Consider the following 20328-nt stretch of genomic DNA (forward strand, 5'->3'; position numbering starts at 1 on the left):
GTCGAAAGCGCCCGGAAAAGCTCATTAAATTTAAAACCCCCGCCTTAGGTTTTCCCCTCATTTCGTTCCCTCCTGCAGCCGTCTCTCCCCCTTCACCCTCTCTCTACCCAGTCCCTCTTCTCCCTCAAGCCTCCGCCGCGCACAGCCCGTCGCCAATGGCCCCAGCACGCCTCCGCGACCTCACCTCGACGGCCACCCCCTCCTTCTCCCCCAGCCCCCACGCCAATTTCTTTCTGGCCTCACCTCTCTCCCTCTCTCTCTCTTTCTCTCTCGGATTTCTCTATAATCGCCGTCGCTGGGGGCGCCATTCGCAACCACCCACACCTCGACGCCGTTTCCAGTCTTCCGTCGGAGCCCCTTCTCCTCTACGCCTAGCCCAGCAGCCCGAAACCCTCTCTTGCTCTGTTTGCAACCCACTGCGACCAAATGAGGGGGAGGCGCAGGGAGTAGGGCAGATGAGGCAACTGAGGCATAAGCATTTTATACAAGAGGTACACCTAGCTCTAGCAAGGCATTATATTATTTACTGGGATCAATCTGTGCAAATGCTCTAATCAATTCCTTATACATTGATTTCTGAATTATAAATTAGGTACACTGCGTTCTGGTTGAAATAGTTTCTGCTGCAGCAAATGCTACACCAGGTCTTGGAAGATACCCTCCATTCAAGAGAGAGGTATGGTGCCAATCTAATCACTTAAAACAGTGGACTGAATATATTGAGAAATTTCTTCCAAAACATACTTGTCTTCATCGAGATCAAGACCAACTTTTGCCAATCTATGAGCTACCATATTAGCATTCCTATCTGAATGAACAACATACCACTTTGAGCATCTTCAATTAGTAAACCACCTAAACTTAGGTATGTAGCAACCTTGTTTGCCATGGTGACCACTTGCAATACATCTCCTTCGAGTATAACCTTTGACAGCCCCATTTCAAGATTGGGTGATTCTTAAATGTGGCAATGTGCATCCCAAATGTGCATCTTCATGTATTTTAATTTTTCTTAAATGGTTATGGAAATGATTATTAGTGAATTTATAATATTTTTTTTAATAATTAATCATGTTTAAAAAATATTGGAAAGAAAAAAAAAAGTACATTAAAGGCATATTTGGGATACACATATTGGAGTCATCCTAGATTCCTAGCTACATTTTAAAATGTTGTAGAGAGAAGATGACTTGAGGCCCAGGAGGAGCTTTGCTTTATGGTTCTGAGAGCCTTCGTAGTGGGCTCAGTAAAGCGATTGCTTAATGCTTGGCTATATTTTAGCCATTTCCCAGTTGAGAATATTCTACAGCGAATTAGTTAAATGAACAATAAAAATAGTTAGAGCTTTTTTTCAAATCTGTTGAGCCAAATACGTTGGCCTAATCAAATTTTTTTTACTTATTTTATTTCTTTCTTGTCTTTCTAAGCTATCATTGTAGAAAAGAACTAGGGCTCTCTAGGTACTATATGTTCTGTTTTTTTTTTTTCTGACTGTATATGTTCTGTTGTTATTAGAGAGAAACAAATCAATAGAAAAATTATCATATTACATTTTGTTGGTGTATGTCTGCCAGGTATGGTTTTAAGAATGAGGCAAAGAAAATGGTTGTTGCACTAGTTGATATGGAGCGAGCCTTTGTGCCCCCCCAACATTTCATCTGTTTGGTGCAAAGGAGGTATTCTTAACATGTTTTTTGCCTGAAAATAACATTTGGTTTCATACCAAAGCATGTTATGTAGCATCTGGTTTGAAATTGTATGTTTTCTTTTGCAATATTTATCTGGAGCTTATTAGGATGATCTGTTAATTTTTTTCTCAGGCTTTTACCTTTTTTTTTTAATAAAATCTTCAATTACGTGATAAAAAATCTTAGGATGGAGAGACAGCGCCGAGAGGAGGAGCTGAAAACTCAATCTTCAAAAAAGGGGCAAGAGGCAGAGCAGGCAACACTAAACAGAGTAGGATATCTCCTCCGATGTTTGTTGTAGAACAATTACATTGAGTTTATTTTGTTTTATTTTCCTGAACTGTATATCTTGTTAATGAAGTCATTTTGGTCTTCCCATGCCTTGCTCATTATGCGTATCTTGTTTCCTTGTCAGGCAACTAGTCTTCAAACAGGTGGTCAGCAAACTGGTGGAAGCTTGAAATCAATGAAGGAAAAACCAGGGCAGACAGAGAAAGAAGTTCAGGAGAATTCAGGTTTAAAGACTGCAGGTCCTGAAGGAGAAATAACAGCAGGTTTGTGTGCAAAATGCATGCTCATTTGTGACAATAGGTTCTATTATATAAGAATCTAGATACCTGTATTTCAAAATCAAGATTCAGGCATTTAATTAATGTAGATTTCCTATTCCTCATTTCTCTATTTATGGAAAACGCTACAATTAAAAATAAAATGGGGACAACATTTTGGTTATGAGATTGAAGCTGGTTTTATTGCATGCTATATATCACATTGTTACAATGTTTCAGATTATGAAGATACCTTGCAGTTAGATAAATTTCTTCTTCTTGGTTAGCAACAGATCATACTCCTATCTTATCACTGTATACCAGTTTTTTGGTTATATGTTTTAATTACATATGATAAAATGTAAGTATTCTTCAACTGAAAATAAATGAGCAGCTGGTTTTTTCATCTTCCATTCATTTATCATCCTCTCATTATTCCATAGGGTGATATTAAATGTTTGAGAAATGTTTTTGTTATTTTCCACTTGTTAATCAATCATCTAATACCATATAATGATGAGTGGGTATGATGATAAATTATGGTTTATTACATAAGGGGAAAATATCTTCTTTTCCAAAATATACACATTTCCTAATCAATAAGTTTTTCATCAAGTTGACATGCATTTTTTATCAATGTGTAGTTTTTTCGATTTTTGTATTCTGTCTGTTATTTGCTTATATGTTGTGGGTTTGCATGTTGGGAGTTTATTGTGTTTAGTTTTTTCTTCATGCATTTTTTAACTTCTTCATTTTTGGGTTGAGCGCTAGAAAAGACCATTTTTCTTGTAGTGTTTGAGGCTTCTTAAATTACATTTCTTCAATGAAAATTCAGCTTTTCTTGTTCTCTTTTAGGCATCTATCACCAATACAACCATGTTTATATTACATCTCAGCTGGATGTGTAATGTGAGTTTACACTTAGTGGCAATCACTGTCATAGGCTAGTCTAACCTCCCTGTGATACTCTTCAATGATACTGCTTCCTGTAAATGTGTTTTTTTAAAGTACTTTGTTCCTAGTATAGTTACTATAGATCTTTGATTCTTTTTTGAGTATATAAAAAGAATATTAGGGCAATCCATAGTGTAAAGTAAAATTGTGAAGCCTGCAAAACTTGGATGTGTATCATATTTTCTCTATACTGTTTTGTGCATTTTTTTTTTTTTATTTTGTGAAATATCTTTTCCGGCGAGTTTTGATCGCCGGAAATAATTTTTTATAGCAGAAATTTATTTGCGGCGACATGAAACCGCCACAATAACTTTTTTCCGGCGAAACTGACCCGCTGGAAATACTTCCTGATGGCGATAATTTTAATTTGTTGAGAAAAATAATAAGTTATTTGCGGCGATTCCTTAATTTTTTGTGGCGATGCATATCGCCTGAAATAACTATTTCCGGCGATTTTAAAGGTAAATCGGAAGTCCATTTCTGTCGATTTTTTGAGCATTTCCGACAGACTAAAATCGCCGGGAATTGTAGATTTTCTGACGATTTTTTCCAATCGCCACAATTGATCAAAAATGGCTTTAGGATTGTGGCGAACCTGCAGCGATTTATAAATCGCCGCAAATGATCAAATGTAGCGATTCTGAAGGGTATTTGCGACGATTTTGAGCGCTGGAAAAGATCATTTTACTTGTAGTGAAAGTACTTTTGTTCCTAAAGATATTCGATGCCGGCGAGAGTGAAATTTAAAGATCAAGATTTTCTAAATGATTGTTGAACTAGGAAGTATCCTTTTTAATGAGAATCTTATGAATATGGCCGTGATCGATGAATATATATATATATGAAAATAATTTACACATAATATTTTTCACAACACTTTATATAACCATATTTTAAATGAAGGATATTTTTATAAAATATCTTATAAAAATAATATTATTTTATAAAAATATTCTCATCTTATAACATTGTTATGAAATATGTTATGAAAATATTATATATATATATATATATCATTACTCAAATATATCTATTCGGAAAATATTTGCCGCACAGTATGTTTGAAACCTATATTCATGCAATCAAATTATACTAAAGGTTGATGAGAAATCGTATAGCACACATGAAGACAAGACATTTGTTGAAATACCTCAAAGGGCGGATATATATTCAGAATGAATATTCCATAGAGTATTTTCTTACATACCGAAGCACATTGTGCTTGTACACTATTTATAGAGATATTAGTAATACTAATCATATTTACAAAGGTATTCAAGATGTTTCCACAGTCCTTATCGTTAGGATCCTGAGGTGCCATTACACGATTTGTTGCCTTTCTGTTGTGAGCAGTTTATTGTGCATTCTATTGAGGTGTACTGATACAAGATGCGTGCTGTGAGGTGCTGTGCAAGGGTACCGAATATTCAGGTGTGCTAACAATAGTGAACTTTATTTTGAACAGCTAGGAAATGAGCTTGAGTGTTTATACTTGTTCATGCGCTATGATTTTATGATAGTGATGTCCATTAAGAGTTTGTAATAATATTCCAACATATATGATGTGATATATATAATTGATCACTAAAATTGCAAATATGCATGATATATAGGACAAGATCGGTAAACGGGTTATAATTATAATTTATGGGTACTTAATTAAATTTAATCGATCAGTTCTTTCTAGAAGTTTTGTTAGATAGCCGAAAATTCAGTTCGAGAAGATTTGAAATTGAAAAATATTTATATTTATAATATTTGAATGTTGAGATAAAATTATATGAGATCATATTGCAATTCAAACAGGACCATAATTAGAGTACTATTGGGATCAATATTACACAATAAATAAAAATAATTTGATCCTAAAATCAAGTACTTAAAAAGGGGACGAAACAAATCCAAATTGATCAGATTCATGTATAATCCAACCATCCATGACTTGCACCACTAAAAAAAAAAAAAGACTCATTTATATGTAAAGAAAGCTCAACAGATGAATAAAATTTTATGAGAAAATACCATGGCGTGTAAATTTATGCTTTTAAATGTAATTTTATCACTATTAAGTTTTCCCAAAATAAATAAAGACGAGTTTAATTATAGTATATATCTCATTGCTAGCTACACCAGGGATAATATTCAACTATTACTCATTATTTTATTATTACTTTTTACTTATTATTTAATATTTTTTTTTTATTTTTTTACTACATTTGAAATCACATCACTGTCCAAACGTGATATGGGTAATAGTTAGTTTGATAGTAAAGTATTTTCACTATTATTTATTATTATTTATTATATATTTTTATTAATATTTATTAATATTTAATATTATTTAATATTTTGTTATTATTTTTTCATTATAATTCTAAGATCATGGCATTGCTATATATCTCGTGACTAAGGCTGTGTCTGGGTAGTCAATATATCTCAACACTTTTCAAGCATTCTCGTATTATTAGAAATACTTCACATGCCAAACGCAATGAACCATCTTCGTATCAAAATCTTTCTAAAAATCACTATAATATTTATCACTATAATATATAAATAAAAAATAAAATCAATATAATATATAAATAAAAAATAAAATCACTATAATATTTAAATAAAAAATAAAATCACTATAATATATAATAAAAAGTAAAATCACTATAATATTTATCACTATAATATATAATAAAAAATAAAATCACTATAATATTTATCACTATTATATATAAATAAAAAATAAAATCACTATTATATATAAATAAAAAATAAATCAATATAATATATAAATAAAAAATAAAATCACTATAATATATAAATAAAAAATAAAATCACTATAATATATAATAAAAAATAAAATCACTATAATATGTATCACTATTATATATAAATAAAAAATAAAATCACTATTATATATAAATAAAAAATAAAATCATTATAATATATAAATAAAAATAACATTACTATAATATTTATCACTATTATATATATGAAAATAAAATCATTATAATATTTATGTCTATTATATATAAATTAAAAATAAAATTATTATTATATTTATCATTATTATATATAAAAATAAAATAAAACACTACAATATTTATTAATATTAAAAAATCACTATAATAAAATTACTATAATATTTATTATTAAAAATAAAATCACTATAATATTTATAAAACACACATCCTTTTTAACTATCTATCTAAAAATTAATAACTTAACATATTTTATATATTTTAAAATACTCTTAATAAAACTAACAAATTCATTCTAATCTCTATTCATCACTATTTATAAACATTTTTAATACTTCTTAAATATTCTTACCAGTTAAACATACCCTAAATGGACCTACGGACTCGACAGGCGAGGGCAGCTATAAAGCCAGCCTGTTAGAGCATTCTCATTGGATTAGCTAAAAGTTAAATCCAATGAGAATTTAGCTATTAGGTCAATAAATTGCTCACATTGAATTAGCTATATTCTAAATATTTGGAATATAGCTACAGTAATATCCAAACTAATTTCCAAATTTAGAACATACTATTCATTCATCAAATCCTTTTTATATTATTTCTTTCTCTCTCCTTTTAATATTAATTATTTCTCTCTCCATTTTAAATGACAATTAAAAAAATATAATTAGAATACAATTACAAATTAATATATAATATTATGAATAGTAAAATATGATAAAATAAAATAAATTTATAATTAAAAAATTTAAAAAATTTTTAAAATTATTAATTACTCATTACTATATAATGAATAAATAGATAATTCAATTTGGAGATTTGATGTGAATAGTTAAAATTAAATTCATCTTATATTATTTTATTGTCATATAATAAAAAAATAGCTATTCCAATGTGAAGATTTATATAAATAGAATAGCTAAAAGTTAAATTCATCTTACATTCATAAAAAATATACTTTAATTTAGCTATTTCAACGAGAGTGCTCTTAGTACTTTCCAGTTTGTGGAAGAGGTTAATCCAGACATCAATTGTGCGTTTGCGTCTTTTCATGAACTCCACGTGTATTGTCATTTTGTGTTCCTGAAATCCATAACTCCTGCCAACGTACAGCATGGCTATGGTTTGATTGGTTACTTTACACGTTTTGTTTGTGTCTGCATGTCTTCGTGTGCAACAAGCTTCAAAATTCAAAGGGTAATCATATCCGAATATAATAAATATATTTTAATAAAATAATATTACTTAAAAGTTAATTTATAAAAAATAATATTATATAAAATATTATAAAAAATAATGTGTATGTATCATTTTTTAAATTCAAATACATCACCCAAAAAGAAAGTTGGGTAAATACCGGAAATGATTAGTCTAGTTTGTAAATAATTTCATCTCGTTTAATTATTATAATTTTTTAAAATTTTTTATACAAAATATAATAAATAATTTAACTTTTTAAAATCTTAAAATAAAAATAATATTATAATAATATTTTATTTAACTTTTATTTAAACTCATATCATATGCATAAACAAACGAGATGAGAGTGAGATGAAATAAGAATTTTATAAATAATAATAAGATAATTTGTAAATAATAGTGAGATAATTTAAATTGAGTATTTTTTTAGTTTTGGGAAAGGAGAGAAATGTTGAATAAAAAATATTATAAATTTTAAATATTATTATAATATTATTTTATAATATTATTTTTATTTAAAATTTTGAAAAAATTAAATTATTTTTTATTTTTTATTTAAATGTTTAAGAAAGTTATAATAATTAGTTTGAAAATATTATAATAATTAATTTAAAAATATTTGTATTTGAATTATATATATTTAAAAATGAGATGTGATAACATGAAAATTTTAAGATGAGATCTATTTCCAAATAAGCTCTCTTCTTGCACACTTCTGAAATTGGCGAGGAACTAAATTAATTATTTTATGACTTTTAATACGTACGTAGACAGATAAGAATGACACAGCATCAACGAGACATGTTTTAATTCATGATTAATAATTTAATACAACTTTGAGATTGAGAAAAATGATAATTTTCACCTCCTCCGGATTAATATAAACTCAGTCCTCCATTAATTATTTCCTTCTTGCTTCCTTCTCTTGTTTCTTTCCAGTTTGATCTTCTTATCCCTTGTTCGGTTCCTCCATTTTTTTTCCGGTCAATTAATTTTTATTTTTATTTTATATAGGTATCATATTTATTTTTCTTTTCAAAATAGTTATACAATACTTGTGTACTCCACAGTTGAAAATATCAATTAAATATCTATAATATTCTCTGAAAAATTAGTGAACATATCCCATGTTATTTAAATGGAAAAAATTTTCGGACCTCCGAATATTGCCTTGATTAAGAAAATTTTCGGACTAATTTTGATTTGAAAATATATTTTTTTTCTTTTTAAAGTAGACCAGTTTTTTTTAAGATTATTGTTTAATTATGCAAGTAATAATAGGAATTTTACCTTTTCGGATAAAATTTCCCATACGGCATTTTTTAGTATAAACATTTTCTACATAAACTGAGAGTAGTTCATGATCTATTACTTGGGGGGCGTATACAGCTTCTTCCTCGACTAATTTTTACGTACTATTCGCCCTTGATCCTGAATTTATTTAATTAACCTTTTCGAACTTTCAAAATAAATGTTATTAATTCGCCGCAAGATTAATTCTAATAGTGTAGGCCGGGCGTTACAACTAATTAATATATTACACGTGGTTATAATCGTACGGCACCTCGTATGCATTGTGGATTTCCTCCTTCATTCTTTATAAGCTAGAGTTGGTATTAAATTAGGTTTTTCTGTAACTGAGTTTATGGCAGACACGAATTATAAGGTTTGGGGCACCGAGCTGGGATATTGGCCCTTCAAACATATATACGCAAAAGTGGACTAAGATCATTTTCATGTATTCAAAGACGTTGAAGGTCTCAGGCACCACAAGAAAGCTGCTACGTACGTACCTAGCATTAATGGTCTCCAAAATTCCAAATTAATTGAATAATAAATATATAGATATCTCAGCCCACTCTCCATTTATCAACACAACCTATTGGCTGGCCGCCTAGCTATCTTTATATATATATATATATATATATATATAATTGAATCCACAACGAGTGGAAAATTCAACAAATTAATTAAAGCAAGCTTTCAGTAAATTAATGATCATTGATGTTAATAATCCTGATCATGATATATATTCCGTGTTTAATTTATTCTCTGTATACTTATGATCATTATTATTTATATATAGTAATTTCTAGACGTAAAATCATGCGCGCCACACAGACACACATATATATTGGGTCGACAAAGTTTCCAATCATTTATATATATGCCCGTAAACATATTGGTTTCTGTTTTAGTCGCCGACTGCTCGATATACCGAGTGTGGTGTAACCGTGTAAGTAGCATTGCAAGCGCAGCCATACAATATGTCGGCCACTTTTGATGTTAAGTGTTAACTACTCATTCGCCCAATGAAAATATATCACGTACTTATGGCTCAAATTAATTGCAGCTAGGAGGATAATTGTTAACATAAGTCATCTCTCTCTCTCTCTCTCTCTCTCAATTTGTTTTTGTTTTTGTTTGCAAATTAGTCAGTTATAAGTTATTAATAATTAGAATGTGATCATTTCAACGTGACATTCCTAAAGCACTGCCACCAGAAAAGTATGATTAATAATGGAGCACTATATATCTAGACAAAAGACAAAAGACAAAAGACAAACATACGTTGGGAAGAGAAATATTTGGGATGGTGAGGATCGATCATCATGTCCTGATAGCAGTATATTGATTAATTATGGTATAGTTCATATCTATATATATATATATATATATACATATATACATACATATATATATATATACATACATGAAAAATTCTACATATCATCCTCACACCACACATTACACATAATTTTTTTCTCTTATCAAATATGTGATGTATGCAGGATGATGAGTAAAATAACTCAATTAGTTTAAAATAATAAAATAAAAACAATTTAAAAAAATAAAAATACGTGTGGTGTGTGGGGAAGATAAATAACAAATTAAGCTCTATACATACATACATACACACACAGAGATATATATATATATATATATATATATAAATGGTGTTTCTTCAGCAGAGGTACGGAATCAATTTGAAGATGACTTGAGATGACTTGAGATGAGCTGAGATGAGTTGAAATGGATTGTGAATAGTAATGAGATGAGTTGTGAATAATAGTGAGATTTGTGAGTTGAAATTGCTGAATAGTAATTAATAGTAATGAGATGAGTTGAGATGAGTTGAGATGACTTGCGAATCCAAACAATTAATCTTTGCTGAAATCATATAGCTGTACATTTCAGACAACTATCAACATAGCTGAACATAACTGCTGTAAATCCTTTATACATGTCAATATACGAGTCATGCTCTGTGTGGGCTATTTCAAACTTACAGTATGATTGAATTAATGCGAGCATGATCCTGAAGTGAAGTTCGTCACTATCAAATTAAAACACTGCTAAAGGTGAGATCTAAAATATCAAGTATATTGCTCCCTTAATTAAGTAATAAACTTCACATACAAACTGTTATGAGTAGTAAGCCCATTCATGAAAACCTTGTCTCCGTGAAAACCTGAATATTACACGATCGGCCAGTTAGTTTGGAAGCCCACAAAGTTAGAAACTATATATATATATATATATATATATATATATATATATATATTATGGTCAAGCTAGCCCATTCATGAAAGCCTGTCACGATCTGGAGAAAAGGGTCAAATGTACGACCAATCTCACGTTTTTATGAAAAACAGATCTCCAATTTTTCAATTTATTTCTTGAATTCGATCGAGGAGGTTTAAGTTAGATACTTCGTTCATCACTCCTTAATTTTCAGTTATATACTACAGTGAACCATAAAATAAACAGTTCTGCTACAGGTACCCGTCTTCGGGTACCCGTAGCGGAATCGCTGACGTGGCTAATGCCACGTCAGCGATTATTATATATTAAATAATAAAATTTAAAAAAAAAAAAAAAGGGGAGGGAAAGGCCTCGTTTCGGAGCGCCATTTTGCCCTTCTCTCCATTTTTGCCGAAACCATTTTGCTGTGGGTTAATCGTTCTGTAGATTGTTTCGAAGCCATTTTGCGCTGAAAGGGAAAAGCCATTTTTCTCTAGATCGTATCATTTTCGCGTTGAAGGCCTCGTTTGCCGTCGGACCTAGAAACCATTTTCGGCTCTGAGAAAAAGAAAACAGGTTCGTCTTCTTCGTCTGGTTTTATGGTTTTTTTTTTTTCTTCCTTCATCTTTGGCATCACCGGCTCCATCTCGATCTACTGGTACTAGTATTCCTCTTGGGTGTCTGAAGAAACGATATGGGCTTGCTCTGTCTCAAGAAATGCTAGTCTAAACAGCAGCCGATCTTCTTCTTCCTTCTTTAGCATAAATAAATAGAACATAAATAAATAAATGATACGGAGATTGAATGTAATGTTTTATTTGTTATAAATTTTGTTGTTCGAATCAATCCTGTTGGTGGTTTTCATATTCATTGTTTTTTTTGTAGTAAATGTGTTTGTTGTTATGCCACGCTTAAGGACGCACAGCCATTAACTTCATCCTTTTGTCTGGAACATGATTATTAGCTCATATGGTATTGGTCAGAATTTGCAACAAATGGTACACGGTGGGGACGTCGCTCAACTGAGCTGAAGAAGATGACCACCCTCCGTGAATCGTCGTCTTCGTTGCTTGCTTGGGAAGATTCCTTGGGTTCATCGTGCGGGATTCCATGGTCTTCGTGGCTGAACTGAAACTGCTACAGGTCGAAAGGGCTTGAAACGATTTCGTGGCTGAGCTGAAATTGGCAATTTGAACGAGCAAGTGGGATTATTAAAACGAAACCGCACCGTTTTAATAATCCCACGTGGACTCTCGGGTACGCGGGGGTACCCCTCCCGTGTACGAGCAGCATTTTTGTAAAATAAAAGAACAGCGGCCTCCTATAGTACCCACATAAATCACGTGGTGAATCATGTACGTACAACGTGGAAGGTACGTTTCAAGTTATAAAATAATTTTTTATTGCTTTATTACGTATGATTTACCAATAAATTTATTTTTAACCCCATTTATTAATACATCAAAGACATAAAAATTCGTCTCATTAATTTATTTAAAATTTATTAATTATTATTTTTATATAAATATTACGAGTTTATCCGTACAGAGAATAACTCATGATATATATATAGATAGTGGCATGGACTCCAAGCATCACCTCCTATATATATAATAGCAGCGCAAACCAACAGGAGATAGAACCCTGCAGCCAGCTATTCAATACAACAAAGACGATACGCGGGACGACAGAAAATAGCTAGGAATTACATAAAACAATACGAACAATAATATTACCACGTACAACATGCATTTTCCTCCCTTCTTTTTGGTGAATCTAATGAAGTTAATGTTGGAGATCAGTGGCTCTCAAAGCAGAATACACAGCAGTCCATCCCGCCTGAGTAGGATGAACTCCGTCCCAGAAGAATGCTGATTCTGGGTCCTCACAAACTGTGTATTTCTTGGCCCCATTTTCATCTACACTCCCACAGTTGTATTTGCTGCTTATACCAAAACAACATGGCTTCAGTGGGTTCTCAAACTGTGTACCTCCTGCACACGAGATCATGAAGATATATATTATATGTTGCTGATCTATTAGTAGATCAAGACTGCAAGGAAAATGCATGGTTCGATTCCTTAAAGCGAACCAAACTGATTGAAAAGTACTCGGAGTTGATGTCCATTTATGGGCTGGTCATGTACAATATTGTTAAGACTTAATTAGGACAAGGCCCAATTAATCAAAGTACATATATATATATATGCCATAATGACTAATAATTAGGTGGTGATAAACGTACGTACGTACCTTTGTTCTTGATTACTGAGAGGAAGGAGTCATAAAGATCAAGAATGACAAAAGGATAAGAATCCTTGGCTTCGCTGTTTAACTTTGCCACGGCTTGCTGCAACAACAGGTTGTGGAAAACGACGAGAGAGTTTTCCGTTTCATTGCATTGTTGGAATGAGGATATGGCTGTCTTTGAAGGGACGCATCCTAAAGGCTGTAAAGCGTTCACAATTATTTTTTTAACTCCCATGCCATGAATACGTCTCAAGTTGATAGTGAGTTGATTGACCACTGCTGTAATGAAAGGCTTCCAACCCTAGAATAGATTATACATTCAGAAGAAGGTAATTAATTCAGTTCTCACCTTGGAAAGTTTAAAATATAGTAATATTAATATATGAGGACAACAAAAACAAAACAAAAAAATAAAAGTCTATCCCGACAATTCCTACGTACTATACGTATTTGACAATATTCTATTAAGGCCAACACACTCGTGACCTTAATCCATTTCAAATTAATTATTCATCATGAGATTCACTATTTTTTTTAATTTTTTTATAAAAATATTAAATCCATCTCAACTTCTTTTATATATTTAAACACACATATCAACCTATTTATATTTAAATACATCTTAATAAGATCTGTAAAATATTACTATTAATAGATCAACTCAAATTATCTGAAATCATCTCAACATCCAAACGCAATCTTAACAAGTAGCCGGAAGTCATTATCAGTAAATTAATTTATAGATCAGAACTTCCGCATTTAGCAGAAAACAAATTACCCAGAAGATCAAGCTATCGTCATTCGTTTTATCCAACATATCCCTTATCATAAGATCAAACGATCGATCTCCATAACTAATAATTATCCAAGAATTTTCTCCACATAAGAGAAAAGAATTAACATGATATTGCTTTTATATATATATATATATATATATATATATATATATATATATAATCTTGCAGGTAGCAAAATTTCAACATATCCGTGTCATGCACGGCGCTGATTTATATAATTTATCAAATTAATTGTTTAAATTTTACGTATGTATATGAATGTACCATTAATTCTTACCTGGGCAGATCCATTCCTGATAATGTAAGTAGAGAAGTCATTGCCAGCTAGAGTGACAAGGGTCATGGAAGACTCTAGGTCTGCAGCGGTAAAAACATTGTCTCTGATAAGATTTTGGAAGAAACCGATTTGGGTGGTCATGTTTGGGCCAGATTTCAATAATGTCTCAAACACACCCGTTCCTCCATAAGCAAAGTTCATTCCATATGTCAACAATGAGGTCTCAATATTCCTCTGTCTATATGTTATCGGAGTCCTCTTTAGTCCTATGGACTTAGCTGCACGTACGCATGATGAATACGATTAAATTAATAAATATATATGCATTAGTACAGTGTGTGAAATTACTTAATAGTCATATCAATATGTATAAATGCATATATACACAGCACGTAATTAGCCTAGAATATCTAATTGTACATACACAGATAACTTCGTGCTCAATCTTCAAGCTGAAGCATTGAGGCCACTGGAGAAAGAAATAATCAAGTTATAATATTGCGTATGCAGTAGGTTACATACCGATGAAATCTGTCAGGACACGGCCACTGGAGAAACGGTCGGCCGGTTTACCAGGAAAGGTGATGCCATAGGGATATTTCCAAGCGGACTGAGTTTTGTTGGTGTTGCCTGTGTCTGAATATGAATCCCCAAAGACAAAGAGCTTTGACGGATGAGAATTAGAAGCTAGCAGCACACGTCCTCGCACCACCACTTGCTGCCCTGTACGTAATAAGTCGCACAAATATATCAAAAAGTCTAGTTGCACACGGCGTGGGAACCCCCCCGCGTACCCGTCCCTCCACGTGGAAAAATTGAAACGGCACGTTTTATGTTTAACCCAAACGACATGTCCACTCACGAACAAAGCATGAAGGGGTCTTCTTCTCATCTTCTTCATCTACCCACGTGTTGTTGAACCCAGGTTTGGTTCTTCTCATCTTCTTCTACCCATGTAGAAGATTGGGTGATTGTGGCGTTTTTTCACCCGCTTCACGCAAGAAACTTTTCTTCCTTTTTTTTGGAACGAAACAGACAGGGTTGATTTTAAAATCAGGTTTGAGTCAAATTTTGGTGACGATCCAACGAATCCATGATGTTGATGCTTGCTTTTCTCAAAGAGAGGTCGTGAACAGATAACAGATGCAACCTAACAGTCTCAAGAGCTTTTCTTTGGTTTCTCTTCACAATCCACTCTTACAATTTATATTATTATTTTTACTCACCAAAAATTGATAGAACTTAGTCCATGACCATTTCCATTTTCCCTTGTTGTGCACGGACAGAGAGAGATTGGCAGAGAGATCCCTGTTTTCCAGTTCTGTCCTTGAAGAATTTACAGTGGGAAAACACCCGGGTTCCATGCCACGAGTAGTCCCCTCCAGCTAAGGTAGTTGAAGAATTTGAAAGTTTTTCAATTCCCATACCCCTTTCTTTGGCACACGTATAATGATACCCTTGAGAGGAGAGAACCCAAATCTTGAGAGAAGGAAAGGTTTGATCTTGAGAGGAGAGAGTCCAGATCTAAGAGTGTGAACTTGAGAGGAAAGAGCCCAGATCTTGAGAGGAGGAGAGGTTTGATCTTGAAGTTTTGAAGTAAGTCAAATATCGCAGAACGTGATTAGAGAGTAGAGATGGACTTCTGAAGTCCTCGACTAGCGTGCAGAGTTGAGAAAATAAACTAAAAAAAAAAAACTCAATAATTATCCTTTTCTGAAATCGTTGTTTTTTTTTAATAATAATATCAGCTGCGTCAGCCGATTCCGCAAAAGGTACCCATCCTCGGGTACCTGTAGCAGAACTGCAAATATATATATATGCATGCACATGATAAATTACGTCATTAGCAAGAAGTATACAATTCATTGTTTTCAAAAAAAAAAAAAAAGAAGTATACAATTCATGATGGCAAAGGTGATCAAAGTACCCATAGAATATTTATAATATAGATATTGTATACTGTAAGATCAAGTACCTGAGAGCATGGACGAGAGGAAGCAGCAAAGAACAGAAAAGATCAGAAGCTTTTGCACGTACATTATAGCTAACAATTAGTGTTAGAGAAAGACTAGAGATTGTAAAATGGCATTAAAACTAAACACACAAACTAATTAACTTCTATATAATATTTAAGGATCGAGTTTAGAAACTCATCATGTCTAGCCACAAGTACATGTTTGAATTCAAAATGGTAGGTTAATTTTAGCATTTGGTGGAGGGAAGAGAAGCACAACCATCCATGGCCATGGGTTTTTTCTCAAGGCCAAGGGAACGCTGTTAATTTTTATTCAATAAATCTCACAATTTCTTCGCACTTTACATTCTAAATTTTTTTATAATTTTTATAATTTTTTTTATTTATCAAATATTTATTATATAAATAATAAATAAAAAATTTGAAATAATTTAAAAATAATAAACTCAAAAAAAATTTAAAAAAATATTAAAAATTTAAAGATATGTAGAATATAAAATATGATAGAAATTATATTGCAAAACTCATTTTTATTTTTCACACTCGTACGTATATATGGACACGTACGTACTTGCTCGTTTAATAATCCCGAGGGTACGTCCTTTTATATGTGAGGTCACAGTCGGCGCCTAATGTTACCCAACAAGGGTGACAGCGTGTTCGTACTTTTTCACGGGTGACTGTAAGCTTTTATAAAACGACGAAACCTGCTCGCAGTACTAATTTGTGGCGTATATGGATGCAGTGAATAATGGTATGAATATATCTTCCTTATCTTAAAAGCACGTATAAAGATGAACAGTAGTGAACAGTGGCACCGTTTTTTTTTTTCAGTTCACTTTTCTCGTTCCGTTTTGAAATTCAGTTCGAATTTCAGTGTTTCCCTTCCTCTTCCTCTTCGTTCGGTTAGCACCGTTTACAGACTAAAAATATCTAATCCTTATGTAAAATATCTAATATTCACGTATAAGAGATGAAATATCTCATCTAATCTACACACAATTCACATTTACAGAACAATTCCCAAACTCAACTCGAAGAAAAAATTTTTCCGTGCTCCTGAGATTTCTTCTCGCCGTTGGTACGCCGTTCACTTCTATTTCACCTCTAACTTTGTTTTTCTCTTTTCTGATTCTCGAATATATTTTTCTGTTTGTCCGTGTGCCTTTGAGTGGGGGAGACGGAGGGAGACGAAGGGCTGCGCGTGGGGGACTCCGAAGGTGGGTGCGATGGTCGCTGCCTTGAGGGGAACTCCTCGGTGGTGGCTGTGAGCTTCGGTGGCGACGTACGGCGGCGCGAAATGAAACAAATGGGTGAAACCCATTTTCGTTCGGTTTCCGTGGGGGAGACGGAGGGCTGCGCGTGGCGGCCTTCGAAGGTGGGTGGGATGATCGCCACCTTGAGGGGGACTCCTCGGTGGTGGTCGTGCCCTTCGGTGGCCGCGTACGGCGGCAAAAAACCACATAAATGGGAGAAACCCATTTCGGTTCTCTTTCCATGGACGAGAAGCATGGCTGCGCGTGGGGAACATTGGTGGTGCCGGGGATGCTCATCGGCGTGAGGGGAACACGCCGGTGTAGGCGGTGATGATGGCCGGCGCTCGCCGGCAACGGGCTTCGCTGGAGGAGAGGAGCCGAGCTCCGGAATCGCGTAGGAGAGAGAGAAACTGCTTTCAAAATAAAATGTTTCCGAAATCAAATAAATTATTAACTATTTATATGTTGTATTATTTACAATTTTTCATCTGAAAATATTAAATAACAGTAAATTTTTTTTTTTTTTTTTTTACAACTCTACTTTTGTTCTTACTAGAATTTTATATTGTTGAATTTTTTATATAGGTTGAGCTCCATGAAATTGAAAGTGGAAACAAAATATCTCAACAACTAGCTGCTCATATAAAAATATCAAAAGTATGGATCTTTTAACTTTTTAGTTTCATATTGTGAACTGATAACTGAAATAGTTTATTTTGCTTCTCTGATTTTAGAATCTTTTAAATTAATTATTTAATATCATTTATTCAATATTTATTCTGTTTGAACTTTGAGCTGTATTAAATTATAATTTCAAAATAAATGTTATTCCAACATATTTAAATGTTATATCTTATTAGTTACATATGCATGTTTATAGAAAAAAAAAATTTAAAAATTGTTATAAAATTACTCATAAAATTCTACCGACAAATTTACTTCTATATGTAAATACTTACATCAATATTTACAGTTTTACCCATATAATTATACATAATCAATTAGTACAATATTAAAATTTTTAAAAATCGAAAATTTAATTAAATAATTTGATAAAATAGAGTATACATTCAATAAAATCAATATTGTGCATAAACTTATATTTTAAAATATGCTTCAAGAACAAAATGAAATAAAAATTTTATAATAAATATTATACATATAATAAATATTTGATAAAAAAATAATAAAAATTAAAAATAATATGGAATGTAGAGTGTTAGAAGGTAATGAAGATTTTTTTATAATAAATACTACTAACCAGTATAAATAGTAATTAACAGTCCTGTAGTATATGATACAATAATAAACAGTACTGAACATTACTCGTGAATAATAATAAACAATTACAGTAATAAATAGTTCTAAACAGTAAAATAAATGATAGAATTTTATTAAATATTTTAAAAAATTAAAATCATGTAAATAATTAGAGTTTTTAATATAATTTAAATCTTATAATATTTTTAATTAACTAAAATCTTTTTATCTAAATGATTTTCTATCATTATAATATCTTTAGAATTTTCAAAATAAAAGAGATTTACTTTAATAATAAAAAATGTGAGAATAATATAAAAATAAAATATTCTGAATTTTTTCAATGCTCCTTGAGTCATTGAATATTATGATTGAATTTTACAACTTGTATTTTAAAATATGCTTCAAGAACAAAATGAAATAAACATTTTATGAATATTAATAATAAAGTTTGTAAATAATAGAGATGTACTTTCCGATTAAATAATTATTAGATTTTAAAAAATGAAATATAACAGTTGAATAAAAATTATTATAAAATTGAAATATTCTCAAATTATATTTTTTTAATCATACCTCTTCTGCTATTATTTTATTACTAAACAATTTGTTTTCCTTTTACTATTTATAGTTGAATTAAAATTTAAAAATTGTTATAAAATTACTCATAAAATTCTACCGACAAATTTAGTTCTATATGTAAATATTTACATTAATATTTACAGTTTTACCCATATAATTATACATAATCAATTAGTAAAATATTGAAATTTTAAAAAATCCAAAATTTATTTAAATAATTTCATAAATACATAATCAATTAGTAAAATATTGAAATTTAAAAAAATCCAAAATTTATTTAAATAATTTGATAAAATAGAGTATACATTCAATAAAAATAATATTGTGCACAAACTTGTATTTCTTCAAGAACAAAATGAAATAAAAATTTTTTGAATATTAATAATAAAGTTTGTAAATAATAAAGATATACTTTCTGATTAAATAATTATTAGATTTTAAAAAATGAAATTTTAGTAGTGGTATTAATGAAAGTTTTTATATATATAAACTTGAGACAAGAAATTCTACCGACAAATTTAGTTCTATATGTAAATACTTACATCAATATTTACAGTTTTACTCATATAATTATACATAATCAATTAGTAAAATATTGAAATTTTTAAAAATCGAAAATTTAATTAAATAATTTAATAAAATAAAGTACACATTCAATAAAATTAATATTGTGCATAAACTTGTATTTTAAAATATGCTTCAAGAACATAATGAAATAAAAATTTTATGAATATTAATAATAAAGTTTGTTAAAATATTTTTAAATTATAATTATATAATTATACTTCTTTTACTATTATCTTACTACTAAGCAAATTTTATTTCCTTTTGCTATTTATATCTAAATTAAAAACCTCATAATTTATTCTGATTACAGTTTTACCCATATAATTATACATAATCTATTACTAAAATGTTGAAATTATTAAAAATCAAAAATTTAATTAAAGAATTTGACAAAAACTTGAGACAAAAAATATATATAAAAACTTGCAAACAAAATATAACATTTTCATGAATTTCAAAATTTGTTGTTTCCTT

The 20328-nt window shown here is 30.9% G+C and overlaps 2 protein-coding genes across 4 annotated transcripts; one reads left to right on the forward strand and one right to left on the reverse strand.

Moving 5' to 3' along the window:
* The first annotated feature begins 455 nt into the window (after positions 1 to 455).
* LOC109016825 (dynamin-2A-like) lies at positions 456 to 12022 on the forward strand. The gene is made up of 6 exons (XM_035688252.1): positions 456 to 491; positions 618 to 676; positions 1575 to 1676; positions 1875 to 1959; positions 2104 to 2242; positions 11874 to 12022. The coding sequence occupies exons 1-6, from the start codon at positions 456 to 458 to the stop codon at positions 12020 to 12022; spliced, it is 570 nt and encodes a 189-aa protein (XP_035544145.1).
* Positions 12023 to 12445: 423 nt separating this feature from the next.
* Positions 12446 to 16217, reverse strand: LOC109013606 (GDSL esterase/lipase At5g03610-like). 3 transcript variants are annotated; one of them, XM_018995749.2, is made up of 5 exons: positions 16190 to 16217; positions 14737 to 14937; positions 14215 to 14492; positions 13144 to 13441; positions 12446 to 12884 (listed from the first exon to the last, which is right to left on the reverse strand). In XM_018995749.2, the coding sequence occupies exons 1-5, from the start codon at positions 16197 to 16199 to the stop codon at positions 12676 to 12678; spliced, it is 996 nt and encodes a 331-aa protein (XP_018851294.2). In that variant the 5' UTR covers positions 16200 to 16217; the 3' UTR covers positions 12446 to 12675. The 3 variants fall into 3 exon arrangements, with proteins under 3 accessions (XP_018851294.2, XP_035544474.1, XP_035544473.1); XM_035688581.1 differs by lacking the exon at positions 16190 to 16217 and adding an exon at positions 15077 to 15588; XM_035688580.1 differs by lacking the exon at positions 16190 to 16217 and having other exon boundaries at positions 14737 to 15588.
* Positions 16218 to 20328: the final 4111 nt, after the last annotated feature.

This window comes from Juglans regia, chromosome 3 (assembly GCF_001411555.2).
Source record: "Juglans regia cultivar Chandler chromosome 3, Walnut 2.0, whole genome shotgun sequence".
In the NCBI taxonomy this organism is placed as follows: Eukaryota; Viridiplantae; Streptophyta; class Magnoliopsida; order Fagales; family Juglandaceae; genus Juglans; species Juglans regia.

Coding starts and splice junctions, on each gene's coding strand:
- LOC109013606 (XM_035688580.1), bottom strand. CDS start 15,115: ATGAAGAAGATGAGAAGAAGACCCCTTCATGCTTTGTTCGTGAGTGGA. Junction 14,493..14,736: donor TGTCCTGACAGATTTCATCG/GTATGTAACCTA, acceptor GCGTACGTGCAG/CTAAGTCCATAGGACTAAAG. Junction 13,442..14,214: donor TCAGGAATGGATCTGCCCAG/GTAAGAATTAAT, acceptor AATCTATTCTAG/GGTTGGAAGCCTTTCATTAC.
- LOC109016825 (XM_035688252.1), top strand. CDS start 456: ATGAGGCAACTGAGGCATAAGCATTTTATACAAGAG. Junction 1,677..1,874: donor ATCTGTTTGGTGCAAAGGAG/GTATTCTTAACA, acceptor AAAAAATCTTAG/GATGGAGAGACAGCGCCGAG. Junction 2,243..11,873: donor TGAAGGAGAAATAACAGCAG/GTTTGTGTGCAA, acceptor GGTATTGGTCAG/AATTTGCAACAAATGGTACA.